Below are 15,868 nucleotides of genomic sequence, written 5' to 3'. Positions count from 1 at the left end.
GAGTTATGTCCAAACTGTCTGGCTATATTGTGGCGCAAGTTGATCCCCATCTTTGTATAAATGGGGTCTAATTATTTTGTTTCATCTTGAGTAACAGAAAACTTTGTACAAGTGTGTACAATAAGTGAAAAGATGATATTTTATACTGTCATTTATTCTATTAAATAAATGACATGTTTCACTTTCAATCTTTGGTTTTCTGTTATTTTTAACCTTAATACAATCAGAGCACATCCTTATATGTTTTGATGCAGAGCTAAAGACAATTGACAGAATCCCGATGGGGGATATACGCAGATATCTCGGAGTTATGTCCAAACTGTCTGGCTATATTGTGGCGCAAGTTGATCCCCATCTTTGTATAAATGGGGTCTAATGATTTTGTTTCATCTTGTGTAACAGAAAACTTTGTACAAGTGTGTACAATAAGTGAAAAGATGATATTTTATACTGTCATTTATTCTATTAAATAAATGAAATGTTTCACTTTCAATCTTTGGTTTTCTGTTATTTTTAACCTTAATACAAACAGAGCACATCCTTATATGTTTTGATGCAGAGCTAAAGCCAATTGACAGAATCCCGTATGTCATTTATAAATAAAGAACAGAGTTTCCGTATTTTATTTAAAGACAATTGACAGAATCCCGCATGTTATGCATAGATAATAAACAGAGTTTCCGTATTTTAAATAAAGACAATTGACAAAATCCCGTATGCTATTTATAGATAATGAACAGAGTTTCCGTATTTTAGTTAAAGACAATTGACAGAATCCCGCATGTTATTTATAGATAATGAAAAGAGTTTCCGTATTTTGCATGAAGACAGTGAGCAGAATCCCGTATGTTATTTATAGATAATGAAAAGAGTTTCCGTATTTCATATAAAGACAATTGACAGAATCCCGCATGTTATTTATAGATAATGAAAAGAGTTTCCGTATTTTGCATGAAAACAATTGACAGAATCCCGTATGTAATTTATAAATAATGAACAGAGTCTCCGTATTTTACATAAAGACAATCGACAGAATCCCGTATGTTATTTTTAAATAATGAACAGAGTTTCCGTATTTTACATAAAGACTAATAACAGAATCCCGTATGCTATTTACATAGATAATAAACAGAGTTTCCGTATTTTAAATAAAGACAATTGACAAAATCCCGTATGTTGTTTAAAGATCATGAACAGAGTTTCCGTATTTTGCATAAAGACAATTGACAGAATCACGTATGTTATTTATAGATAATGAAAAGAGTTTCCGTATTTCATATAAAGACAATTGACAGAATCCCGCATGTTATTTATAGATAATGAAAAGAGTTTCCGTATTTCATATAAAGACAATTGACAGAATCCCGCATGTTATGCATAGATAATAAACAGAGTTTCCGTATTTTAAATAAAGACAATTGACAAAATCCCGTATGCTATTTATAGATAATGAACAGAGTTTCCGTATTTTAGTTAAAGACAATTGACAGAATCCCGCATGTTATTTATAGATAATGAAAAGAGTTTCCGTATTTTACATAAAGAAAATTGACAGAATCCCGTATGTAATTTATAAATAATGAACAGAGTCTCCGTATTTTACATAAAGACAATAGACAGAATGCCGTATGTTATTTATAAATAATGAAAAGAGTTTCCGTATTTCATATAAAGACAATTGACAGAATCCCGCATGTTATGCATAGATAATAAACAGAGTTTCCGTATTTTACATACAGACAATTGACAGAATCCCGTTTATTATTTATAGATAATGAACAGAGTTTCCGTATTTTACATAAAGACAATTGACAGAATCCCGTATGTCATTTATAAATAATGAACAGAGTTTCCGTATTTTAGTTAAAGACAATTGACAGAATCCCGTTTGTTATTTATAGATAATGAACAGAGTTTCCGTATTTTACATAAAGACTAATAACAGAATCCCGTATGCTATTTATAGATAATGAACAGAGTTATCAGATTGAGCTTAAAAGTTTAAAATGCTGATTTATCCTGTTGCCTATGTGTCAGCATGGGAGCTAATGCACTTCTGACAGCTTATTGAAGTTTTAGACAAAACACTCATTCATCCAATTAAGAGCTCCACCAGGAAACACAGAAGGACAGAAAAAACACAAACAATACTTTAATCTGATGTAAAGAGGAATGCCCGCTTAACATTACACATTTGTCAGTAAAAGATAAAGTGATAACATTCATCAGATCCCTGATGGAATGAAAACATGTATTATCATCCAGTTATAATTAATAATAATAATAATATACAATATTTGATATAGCGCCCTATCTAGTTAACATAAGCCACTCTAAAACGCTTTACAGAACATAGATATACAATTAATACAATTAGGATATACAATTTTGAGGAATTCGCAAGAGCTGCCTTATTAGGCGCTAACTACTAGTCATATGCCACCTGGCTAATATCTCCCTATGTGTGTATGCCTGCGTGTGTGCTGGAGATGTATTGTGTTCTGTCTGCAGTGGGACCGTGCTTCCAACGGCATCTTTTATAGTGCCACCTCACTTGAATGCTACATCACAGATACCGCAACATCCACCCCAGACCATTTTATACTCCACCTGGGTTGTTGGAATTATGTGGGCAGGAGAAAAACACCTTCTCTGATATTCCATGCGTGCGACGACTTCGGGGATCGAACCCCGGCCGCCTGCGTGGAAGGCCGAAGTGTTAACCACTCAACCAATCCGCCAATTATGTGGGGACTGATACTTATATTTGTTTACATATAATTCCGAAAACATACGTAAACAAAATGACTTGGTTACTTTCACAATGACATCATCGCCATCAGACAACCCATAGGTGTTATACACACTAGCGGATAATGATAAATCCATACTGGTACTATTGACATCTGATTTAAATGCTTCAATTTTAAGCATCTGTTATCTGATATATTTAAATTATTTACACATTGAAACATACATTTTAAAATCTGTTGGAGAAATGGGCAATCATTATCGTCTGATGACGACCAAATACATGGCTATAAACCCACACGATAGTTTAAATCAATTTTATTGCAACTAAAGACAAATGGATTGGACAAAAGTTATTGCAACTTACTTACGTCCTTTCCGTGACAGAAAATATATATACAAAATTAATGTGTCACGTAATAACCTAAAAAAAATTTATGTATATATATATATAAGATGTTAAAGATGGGTTACAGCAAAAGAGGTAATGATAGGATAAGGGACACCAACGTATAGTTTTTAAAATATGTATTCGGAGAGTTTACTTGAGATCGCGTTTGTGATTTTCCTAATCGAGTCGGCGTAAGTAGTATACCTAATCTATACACACATATCCTTCTGCTTTTCTGAAGTTCAATCACATTCCGAGCCGCGTTTGCCTTTCTCCTGTGTCACTCCAAGTCCTTCTGTGAATTCGTGCCTTACATACTTAGCCGACTAGATTAGGAAAACCGGACACGCGCTCTTTGTCATATGGAAACGGCTATGATATTGATGGACGCTAATATTGAAGTTAATACACAGAGATCGTTGGTGTTGGAAAAAGGGAGAGGGGCTGGAATATGAGAGGAGGTGGAAGGGAGAGACAGATGGGAATAGTCAAAGTAGGTATCCTGGTTATTCAATATGACTGTTGGGTATTACATGTTTAACCGTTTGGAGCTAAAAATGAACAGTTGTACTGACCTACAAATTTGAATGTTTAGATTGTAGTCAATATTTGCATCTCCGAAGAGAAGGTGTTCAACAGTGATTTCGTTATACCAGTCGAGGGATTGAAGTATTATATTACGGGATTGAACATTGTTTTTACAGTTTAGTAAGAAATGGGAAGAGTCTTCCGAGTCATTTCCGCAGTCGCAAGTAGAGTTGTCTCGAAGGTGAGCTTTAAAAGGGTCGTAATTTAAAGAGCTACTGCGGTTTCGTAATTGACAATGTATAATATTTACTTTTCTGGACCCATATTCAAGAAAACATTTAATATAAGAAGGGGTAGTGACTTGAGGTTGAATAAGAGTTTTAAATTGTTTAATGGAATCTGATGACTTTGTTTCTATTTGTAGATTATTCCAGGAGTCTGAAGTACTTGGTATGAAGAATGATTTTGTGACTTGCAGTCTATAGTATAGGTTCTGAAAGTTATTCCTGTTTCTAAGATTATAGTTAGAGAAGTTTGACACAATAGGTGGTAGAAGAGATTTTAGAAATGAGGGAGCATTATCATGATTATTCACGCAATGAAAAACAACCGAAAGTAAACAGCCGCGATTCTAATTCCACGTTACAAACTCGGGACTTCCCGACCCATGACGGTGTAACTCCAGCAGCTGAGAACTCCTACAGTACGGAACAACGTACAAAGCATAACGGCGAGAATACCGATATTTTCATTGGAGTAAAGCGACGTAGGACGTCCAGATACTACATCAGTGGTATATCAAAAGAACCCACACGTAGTGGAATTGTGAACTATATTCAAAATAAAGGTTTTAAAGTGACACACTTTATTCTCTTTGAAAACAAAGGAGATAAGTATTCTGCTAAAATAAATGTACTAGAGATGAATTCCTAGTCTCTACTCGTACCAGAGTTTTGGCCCGATGACGTGGTTTGTCGTCCATGGGTTAACCGTAATGATTGGAAACAGCAATGTGAAGAACAAAATAAAAAGCGTCGATTTGAATACAGAAACAACGCAATAGATCAACGTAGTTCAGGATTCGATACGCGTTCATACCGAAAACCGGCGTCACGTCGTTCTGATTACAGACACGAAGACGTTAACGAGTACCGTTCTTACAACGACAGCGCGGCGCACGACTGGGAGGATAATAATTTAGACTACTACGACCAATATAATTGGAATAGATTCCAGCGATTATTGGTCCAACGATCAGTAAAAATCCAAAGAAATAAAACCGCTTATACCAACAATGTTTAACATTATATAAATATGACATTCATTAGCAGGTGACAGTGAATATTGTCAACCCGAGAAACCCATTGTCACCCGTGGCGAAGCCGTTATGCTTGAATGTCACATCTATTTTGTTACACCTAAAGTCTTTAAATAAATATGTAGCTCAGAAATGGCAGCAAACCTCGATAATGACATCTTGTTTGTTGATAGTCTGCTGTTTACAATCGCTATCGCACCGGCGCTTGATAAAATTGGCTGTTGCCGTCAAACGTTCTTGTGACCATCACGGTGGGGAAACGATGCGGTGAAAAATGGTCACTGTGAAGAACCCGGAACGCACATTTTTCGCGCATGTGATATTTTTCTCTGTCTCATGGAAATATCACCCACGCCCCTTAAAACCAATGTTTTTTCGGAGGGTGACAGAGATTTTTGTTTAATTTTCTCCCAACCAATCAAATAGCTAGAAATTCACTTGAGCTGTAACAATACATTTTACTTCATGTGTTTTCTGCTCACCATGAACCTGACGCTTTTGACTTGGAATGCTATAGGAATTTCTTCATCGGAAGCATGTATTGGACATCTGTTGTCCATGCCAGAATATCAAAGTGACATTGTCATTCTTACCGAGGCAAATATCTGTCCGACTAATGTAGATATTTTAGATAAAATTCACAATCGAGACTACGGAATCCTGAGATCGAGAAATGACGTAAGCCTTGAATCATTACGTCACAAAGTTGTGGTTTTGATAAAGAAAGACCTATTCTATAGTGTTTCTATGCTCGATAATGTCAGCAATGATAGACTAATAGCAATAAAGATACATACTAATGATAGTGAAATGATCACCATATTAGGCGTGTATATGCCAAGTGACAGTAATTTACAGGATTACGATCTATTACTTCAACAACTGCGTGACGCATATGCCTACAACTCTGCTAATTATTGTGAAATATTCACTACCTCAGAAACGGACATATCGTCAGATCATCTCCCGATCAAGCGAGATTATTCATGTAGAACACCACTATCGGACGACTTTCGAGCCTGGAACAAAGCCTCTGTCAGCAACCTGATTAATTATCAATTAGTGCTTACGGACAGACTGAAAGGGCTACTAGATATGCCATTACAAACGCAATGTGATATAGATATTTACGCTTAAATTATGACTCTAAAATAATACAATTCCATTGAGAAATCATAATACCCACCTTAAACCGTACTGGTCTCTCGAGGTAAAGTCTGCACACAAAAGCGCTTTACAAAAACGCATTTTGTGGATCAGTGAAGGACGTCCTCGCGGTCTACAATATCAGAGTTATAAATCTTACAAGGGCGCAAAACAAATATTCAGAGAAGTTCATGAACATGCATATAGCGCGTATTTACTAGAATGTCAATAAGAATTAGAACTCATAGCGGAAGTTGACATTCGTCTATTCTGGAAGGTTATTAGAAGACGCAAATCCGTAAAAGCTGATCCATGCCCCGCATTAGTTTATAACGGAAACTCCCTCCGGAACCCCAACGATATCTGTGAAGCTTTCGCAAACTACTTTGAACAGATTGACACTCAACCTGATGCTGACGAATCATCTCTGCCACATGATAACATAGTATTGGAAAACTCCGATATTCAGAATTACAGATTTACACTCGATGAAGTGATAAATGCCATTAGGACCTGAAACTAAACAAAGCTCCTGGAGTTGACAATATCTGTAACGAACATTTGCGTTATGGGGACGTCAGCTGTTTCTTTGTATTCTGAAACTTTTTAACGCAATGTTAGACAAAGGATATATACCAAAGACGTCGAAATGTGGCATTGTCATTCCATTTTATAAAGGAGGGCACAAGCCCAAAAATAATCCATATAATTACCGCCCGATTACATTTCTTCCGGCAACTTATAAGCAATACAATCCAGAGCTTGTTGTCGTGTATCGCAAACCCACTTTGTAAACAACAGCAAGGATTCCAAAGAAACCTCATCTGCTCCACAGCTGTGTTTAACGAGAGAGAGACCATTTACTACAACTTGGAAAACAACAATAAAGTATTCGTGGCATTCTTAGACACGCGAAAGGCATTTGACACTTGGGGCATCACGGCCTTATGCACAAGCTATTCAAGCTGGGTGTGCGAGGGAAAATCCTAACGTTAATTAATAGTTCATATATTGATACATATAGATTCAATTCAATTCATTTATTAACTTTCGGCCTTACGGCCCATCAGTACAAACATATCAATACAATGCATAATATACACAATAACACGGCTCACAATATACAGTGAGAGAGTGGAGTAAATAAATTAGATTCTTAACTTATTAGCTTCAAAAATATATTTACCAAGTTGACATAATTCCTTAGTATTGTTAACACACAATAATTGTATAAATTTAAACATGGATGGCTTTTTCCAGTAGTACTTTTTAATAAGGCGACTTCTTAAGTTTTGGTAGGTTTTACATATCAGAATAAAATGGTATTCATCTTCGACTTCTGTAGCCGAATTACAGTTCGTACAATATCTCTGTTCTCGAATAACGTTGCGATATCTACCGGTCTCGATTGCTAATGAATGTGCAGACATTCGTAACTTTGTTAGACTAATTCTATAATTCTTAGGAATATATTTGGTTAAATAATACTGAATGGAAAAGTGGTCTACGATACACTTGTATAAAAAACACTTAGAGGAAGTCTCTAGTAAACCTCTTAAATGTTGTTGGCCTTGGTCAAAAATTCTTTGACGAATAAGCGGTAAAATTAATTTAACATTAGTCGACGATTGGCTTAACCATACATCACCAAAGCCCAAAGCAAATAATTCATTTTTTACATGGTGTACCCAGTTAAAGCAAGTACATGTAATCTGTTTTGATAAAAAAGAATATGCACAGTTCAGAATACAATTTTTCGAGTCGAGTAACTTAAACCAATACTTAATGATTCTGTATTTTCTGATACATTCTAAAGGCAAGCGACCAAGTTCGAAATATACCATTGCATTACATGTGGATTTTTTAACTTTGAGGAGTCTCTTACAGAAATTCAAGTGCACATTCTCAATGTCTATTCCTTTTATGGATCCCCATACTTCACATGCGTAACTTAATATGCTAATAACATATGTATCGAACAAATGTAACATGGTCTTAAAATTAAGACTAAGATTGGAGCATTTTGATAATAAAGCAAACATAGCTTTACGACCTTGGTCAGCTAATTGTTTCTGAATACTATTGAACTTATTGTTAAACTTAAATTGCACACCTAGGTATGTAAATTGATCAACACAACTAACCGTTTTGCCATTATAAAACCAAATTTCATTATTTCGAACTTTCCCGCCTTTTCGAAAAACCACAATTTTTGTCTTATCAATATTGACAGTTAATTTCCATTTCTCAGAATAACTAGCGAGATTATCCAACAGTTCCTGTAAACCCTCAACCGTCTCCGATAACAACACTAAATCGTCTGCGTATAGCATAAGAAATAAGCTTAATTCTCCAAAGGTATAATAGCTACTACAATTCGAGATAAAAAACGATTCAAAATCATTCACATACATGGAAAAAAGTATCGGAGACAGAATTTCCCCTTGCAATAATCCGATATCATTATCAAAAAAGTCTGATAAGCAGCCTTTGAATTTCACACAAGACCTAACATGATTATATATAGACTTGATGACTTGCAGCAGCTTCCCTCTTACTCCCAACTTCGATAACTTATACCACAAGTTGATCCTATCAACGTAGTCGAACGCCTTTCTAAAATCCACGAAACAACAATATAGACGTTTATTTTCACTAAAAGATTTTGTAATAACTGAATGCAGAGCGAAAACGGCATCAACAGTGCTAAGACCAGGACGAAAACCAAACTGTGCGTCAGTAATAATATCATAAGACTCCGACCATTTTACCAACCTCGTATTCAAAATTGATGTAAACAGTTTGCCTAGACAACTTACCAAACTAATACCTCTAAAATTGTTAGGGTCACTTTTATCTCCTTTCTTATGAACTGGCGTAATAACAGCTATAGACCATTCGGAGGGAAAACATCCAGAATTAAAAATGCCATTAAATAGTACACTCAAAACAGGCAATAGTACATTTTTACCAACTACGAAACATTCATTTAAAATTCCATCAAGTCCATGTGATTTACCCCGTTTCAGGTTACCTATCGCTTTAGCTATCTCATACACCGTAATAGGACAGTCTAATTCATCATAAATTGGAATAGAGTTATCATTGGAATTAAATTCACCTCTATTTTCTGTTACATCTGAATTATTAACATTCTCAGATGACAAAGTCTTAAAATGGTCGTACAAATTATCCATACTCATTTGAGGTCCAGCTGCTTTAGGCGACGAGAATCTCTTATAAAATTGTCTCGGATTATACTTTCTTAGTTGATCAAGCATATCACCTTCATATTTCATGTACATTCTTTTTTTCTTTGCTTCTGCTGCTTTGTACAATCTTTTCTTATTAATTAAATTGTTATGATTCTCTACAGACTTAGAACTATTAAACAAACTCAATGCATTTTTATAATTATTCCATACATGTTTCAAATCGGGGTCAAACCATGGTTTGTCCTCGGATATACCTGTATCATACCTAACTTGTTTATTTACCTGGTCTCGCCCCATTGCTCCCGCACGCTTGTCGTTCCTGTGTGTACTCGGTCGCGAGAGAAAGGGGTCCATTGCTCGAAGCAATACGTTTGAAAATCGCGTAACGCAATCATCCATATCATTTTGGGTAACATCTTCCGATAGTATAACCGACTCGTTAATATCGTTTTGATTCGTTGAGAGTACATCTAAAAAGCTTACCTTGCCTTCGTCATTCCATCGATAAGTAGGTCGCTCGTTACCTGTCGGTTCACACACGTGTGTATCATCATTATCGACCAATGAAAAACGCGTTCGTATTTGCACGTGCAGTGGGGCGTGGTCAGATAACACATTGAAATTGCCAACAATAAACTGTTTAACACAATACAATAAACATGGACTCGCAATCAAATAATCAATAACACTCATTCCATTATGGCCACAATATGTATAGTCATTTGAATACTTATTTAAATCTCTTCCGTTATAGATACGCAAACAACTCGCCTTACATAATTCTATAAGTCGGTTTCCAAAATGATTTACCACTGTGTCGGGGTTAACCCTATCAGTATAATAATCATCAGAGACATATGAAAACAAATCAGAAAGCTGACATTTAACACTGTCGTGAATAATATCATATTTTACATAATCACATACATTACTGGTACGACTGTTAAAATCTCCCAACAACATAATATCACCCTTTCGGGAATATTGACTTATACCATATTCCAATTCAAAAAATAAATCACAGTTATACTGGTTATAGAATTGGGAATTGGAAGGTGGAATATAGACACATGCCAGGTACACATCATTTCCTTGACCAATAAGACTTTTATCAATTTTTAGCCAAACTATAGAGTCACATATAATTTCACAAACTGAAATATATTTAGTTAAATTTGATTTAATCATAATTAACATGCCACCTCCTTGGGAATGTGTAGTACGTTTTCTAGGTATTACATAGGTAGAGTAACCTTCAATATCAACTTGGTAGTCATTTGTTATCCAACATTCTGTCAAAAATACAAGATTATATGTTTTAATAAAATTTTGAAATTGTTTAGATTTTAATTTATTGTCCAATCCACCATTAATGTTCCATGACAGTACATTTAGAGTATTTGAAATACTCTCATTCTCATCACTGTCCTAATTTGTACTGGACTGACGTCCTCGGCCTTTAGGACAGTTATGCCACACGGTACAAGAGCAAGATGGCTGCCGGTTAAATATGGAATTAGACAAGGAAGTGTGATCTGCAACTTTTTATATTTCGTCTTCATAAATGACCTTCTCTTAGAGTTGGAACATCGCCGAGTTGGAGCCAAGATTTACGACATAAATTGTAGTAACCCAGCTCTTGCAGACGACATTGCCTTCATTGCAACCAGTCCGTCAGCCTTTCAAACGCTACTAGACATCTGCACAAAATATGCGAAAACATGGAAGTTCACGTACAATGCGGACAAAAGCACAGTTCTTGTCTTCGGGAATAAACATAAACGGAATAATGACTTCAAATGGTCAATCATGGAACATAACCTACAAACCTCGGACTCATATAAGCATGTAGGTGTTAATATCTCCACCGATCTCAAAAGTACGTTAGCTATAGAAAATGGGTTAAATAAAGGCAGGAACTGTTTTAATCTAATAACCAAATTTGGACAGGATTGTGAATTGACCAACCCTTTAAAAACAACGGAATTGTACAAGAAATTCATAATCCCAAGTGTTCTTTACGGTTCCGAGTTTTGGTCAAAAAATACTAAACATGATCTACAGCGCATTAACGTCCTACAGCACACAATTGCAAAAAGAACTCAATGCTTCCGGAAACTAACCAGATCCGATATATGCCGTCATAAATCGACAAAAGGAAGCTCAATTTCCTTTCTACTCTCATTCACCTCAAGTCAGAAACTCTTTCTAAACAAATATTTCTACGAAGGTTATACCAGTACATTCAAGACCCATGTAATAACCAACTTGGATTTATACCTGATACTTGGTCTATGTTATGTAAATACAATTTACAGCAATTCCTGCAAGGGTACATAACAAATGTCAATTTCCCCTCAAAAGTGATATGGAAACGGACTGTAAATAACTCTATTAAAACAATGGAGGACTCTCTCCTGAATGAAAGACTTGCGGACGATCTTGACGTTTTGTGATATAGCGACATTCATAGTACGTATACGTCTCCATACATTCTGTGGAAAACACCTAAAACTACGAAGGACCTCAAAATTGTCAAGTTTGTGTGTAAAATGGTGACGTGTTCCCCTCAATGGATAGAGCAACAGTGTAAAATATGTAACGTACTGTACATAGATGCTATTTTGCATTATGTGACTGTTTGTCGGGCTACAGCTGACCTTCGTGACGTCTACATGACACTGATTATAGATAAATATGGCATACCATTATTTGTCTATTTAGACAATCTGCAGTACGAAAACTTCCTAAGAACTCTTCTCGGGAAACATGTTCCAGGAGAAAAACTAGAAAGTAAAGAGGAATACCAGGAATTCCTCTTGGACAGTGCCAAATTTATCAGAAGTGCTGCTCATGTGTTCTTATCAAACGATAATCCACCTTGACTTTTAATGTATAAGTTACCAGTGTGCCAACAAAAGTAAAATGATTTTACTCATGCATTCGAGGAAGAACTGTATCAAAATTATGGTATAGACTCAACACGTTCAAATTAATTTGATGTAAATAACTCTTTCCTTTTGTAAATCTCTTAACAGAGGAATACGAGATTTGATTGATTGATTGATTGCTTCGTCTGAGCTTCAAAATGAAAATCTGCGCATCGTAACAACGACCAAGTCTGCCGTCGCTTCATCTGAGCTTCAAACTGAAAATCTACGCACCGAAACCACGACCTAATCTACCGTCGCTTCATCTGAGCTTCACAATGAAAATCTGCGCATCTAAACAACGACCTAGTTTAACGTAACTTCATCTGAGCTTCAAACTTAATATCTGCGCACCTAAACAACGACCTATTTTGCCGTCGCTTCATCTGTGCTTCAATCTGAAAATCTACCCACCAAAACAACGATCTAGTCTGCCGTCGCTTCATCTGAGCTTCAAACTGATAATCTACGCACCAAACCAACGACCTAGTCTGCCCTCACTTCATCTGCGCACTGTATATAATCTACGCACTGAATATAATAAGTAGAATGGATAATTCCTAATATTTCACTTGTACGAATATAATCAATTCGGATATCATTATTATTAACTATTATTTTTTTGTACAAAAATCAAATAATCTGGAATGGTTCCAGTCAGGTTTTTTTGATTTCTTTCAACTACGTGTTATATAAGGAAGTATATCTTAATCATGAAGTGTCTTACAGACGAGACAGTTTTTATCTAGGATATTAACCCTGGAGTTCGCCATGTCATCTGTAGCACGCAGGGACAGACGTGATATGTCCTCTCAAACGCAGATCATGCTGCTAATGGCTTTGATGCCGTAATCCAGTTTAACGTTGATATGTGATCTTGTCATTAATGATAGCACGGCTGATAATGTGATTGCCTCTATAAATGCACATTAAAGTGAACCGTGTCATATAAACCAACATCTATAACGCAACAAATATACACCATTAAAAATAGGCATACTCACAGCCAATAACAACATCTTATAGTAGGTCAGTACACAGTTTTGGCAGCTAATTAGGAAAAGGTTACATGAAAAAACATTAAAGCTAAGACGTTATATACTGAGGATATAGGTGTTAAAATGATCGAAGTCCTGATTGGAAATATATTTTGTTTGAACGTGAGTTCGGTAGCAACAGTTGTCATGAGACTATTTGTATACCTATAGCTTTGTGTCACTCTCTTTTCTGACTTTTCATGTTTTAATATGAAGCTAAATTTGTCGAATACGATATCAGAACAGATACATATTTGCCCTGTTCTTCAAATATTATTTCATATCAAAGACTTTACATATTCTCGGCCAGCTGTTAATCTCGAGTGTTTATATGAAACATGACCAACAGGGGTCAGTTATCAGCAGGTAGTACGCTATATAGCAATATCTAACCTCATATTAAGATATGTCGGTACAATCCAGGACGTAAAAGTACGCTATATATCAACAGTCAACCTCATATTATTAGTTACACAGTTTGTTAGTGACCTAATACGGAAAAATATTGGGTCTAAAAGAAACTTGTATCGGGCGAGGCGAAGCTGGATATCATGTGACGTCGTTTTAACCTACAGGAGTACGCTATATAGCAACAGTCAACCTCATATTGAGATATGTCGGTCCAATCCAGGATGTAAAAGTACGATATATAGCCCCAGTCAACCTCATATTAAGATATGTCGGTACATAGCAACAGTCAACCTCATATTAAGATATGTCGGTACATATCAACAGTCAACCTCATATTAAGATATGTCGGGACAATCCAGGACGTAAAAGTACGCTATATAACAACAGTCAACCTCATATTAAGATATGTCGAGACAATCCAGGACGTAAAAGTACGCTATATAGCAACAGTCAACCGGATGTAAAACTACTCTATATATGAACAGTCAACTTCATAATGAGATATGTCGGTACATAGCAACAGTCAACCTCATATTGAGATATGTCGGTACACTCCAGGATGTAAAAGTACGATATATAGCAACAGTCAACCTCATATTAAGATATGTCGGTACATATCAACAGTCAACCTCATATTAAGATATGTCGGGACAATCCAGGACGTAAAAGTACGGTATATAGCAACAGTCAACCTCATATTAAGATATGTCGAGACAATCCAGGACGTAAAAGTACGCTATATAACAACAGTCAACCTCATATTAAGATATGTCGAGACAATCCAGGACGTAAAAGTACGCTATATAGCAACAGTCAACCGGATGGAAAACTACTCTATATATCAACAGTCAACTTCATATTGAGATATGTCGGTACATAGCAACAGTCAACCTCATATTAAGATATGTCGGGACAATCCAGGACGTAAAATTACGCTATATAGCAACAGTCAACCTCATATTGAGATATGTCGGTACACTCCAGGATGTAAAAGTACGATATATAGCAACAGTCAACCTCATATTAAGATATGTCGAGACAATCCAGGACGTAAAAGTACGCTATATAGCAACAGTCAACCGGATGGAAAACTACTCTATATATCAACAGTCAACTTCATATTGAGATATGTCGGTACATAGCAACAGTCAACCTCATATTGAGATGTGTCGGTACAATCCAGGACGTAATAACACGCTAGATGGCAAAAGTCAACCTCATATTAAGATATGTCGGTACAATCCAGGACGTAAAAGTACGCTATATAGCAACAGTCAACCGGATGTAAAACTACTCTATATATCAACAGTCAACTTCATAATGAGATATGTCGGTACATAGCAACAGTCAACCTCATATTAAGATATGTCGGTACAATCCAGGATGTAAAACTACGCTATATATCAACAGTCAACTTCATATTAAGATATGTCGGTATATAGCAACAGTCAACCTCATATTAAGATATATATTAGATTTGGTGTGGCAAAGCCCTTCTATATTATTACTAAAGTACTGCCAATAGCAGCTTCATCGTATGATACTATAACTGAAGTTGGTCTTTGCAGGGCGTATGAATACATTTGACTTGCACAATGTAAACAAACATGGCCGCCATACACTGTCAACTTACATTAACATCAGATTTAATGAAAATGTCAAAATGTCTAATAAAATATTTTCTGATTAATTTTCTAGCAGTTTAATTTTTGGGTAAATACACTGTCGTCTGCTGCTGCTGCTGAGATGGCTCAGCATCAAGAGCTTGGAAACTTTAATCTGCAAATTCCAGTTTGTTTACAAGAAAGTGATCATGACGGAATACCAAGTGATGATGATACTATTTTGGCAACAATAAGCATGACAGAACTTCTTGGGGTAGTACCGACAGATATATAAGAATTGTTGCACGAAGCAATAAGCAACTTTGATACTGTCAACCCTCCAACAGAACCAAAACCTGATCAAAATAATGTTCATCAAACTGAAGAATGTGACCAGGAACCTGCACCACTTGACCTCGCATAAACGTTCACGGTCTAGGTATCCACTGTACCACCTGCCCTCGCATAAACATTCACGGTCTAGCTATCCACTGCACCACCTGACCTGGCATCAACGTTCACGGTCTAGTTATCCAC

General features: G+C 36.0%; 1 protein-coding gene across 1 annotated transcript; it reads left to right on the top strand.

Moving 5' to 3' along the window:
- Positions 1-7,081: 7,081 nt before the first annotated feature.
- LOC110446224 lies at positions 7,082-12,234 on the top strand. The gene is made up of 4 exons (XM_021491264.1): positions 7,082-7,136; positions 10,818-11,228; positions 11,495-11,605; positions 12,074-12,234. Exons 1-4 carry the CDS (start codon positions 7,082-7,084, stop codon positions 12,232-12,234), a joined length of 738 nt encoding a protein of 245 aa, XP_021346939.1.
- Positions 12,235-15,868: the final 3,634 nt, after the last annotated feature.

Source organism: Mizuhopecten yessoensis, unplaced genomic scaffold (genome assembly GCF_002113885.1).
Source record: "Mizuhopecten yessoensis strain PY_sf001 unplaced genomic scaffold, ASM211388v2 scaffold2643, whole genome shotgun sequence".
Taxonomy (NCBI): domain Eukaryota; kingdom Metazoa; phylum Mollusca; class Bivalvia; order Pectinida; family Pectinidae; genus Mizuhopecten; species Mizuhopecten yessoensis.
The sequence above is the reverse complement of the archived record's forward strand: the minus strand, read 5'-3'. Positions and strand labels throughout refer to the sequence as shown.

Coding starts and splice junctions, on each gene's coding strand:
- LOC110446224 (XM_021491264.1), top strand. CDS start 7,082: ATGCACAAGCTATTCAAGCTGGGTGTGCGAGGGAAAATCCTAACGTTA. Junction 11,229..11,494: donor TATCTCCACCGATCTCAAAA/GTACGTTAGCTA, acceptor ATATGCCGTCAT/AAATCGACAAAAGGAAGCTC. Junction 11,606..12,073: donor CCAGTACATTCAAGACCCAT/GTAATAACCAAC, acceptor TTGTCTATTTAG/ACAATCTGCAGTACGAAAAC.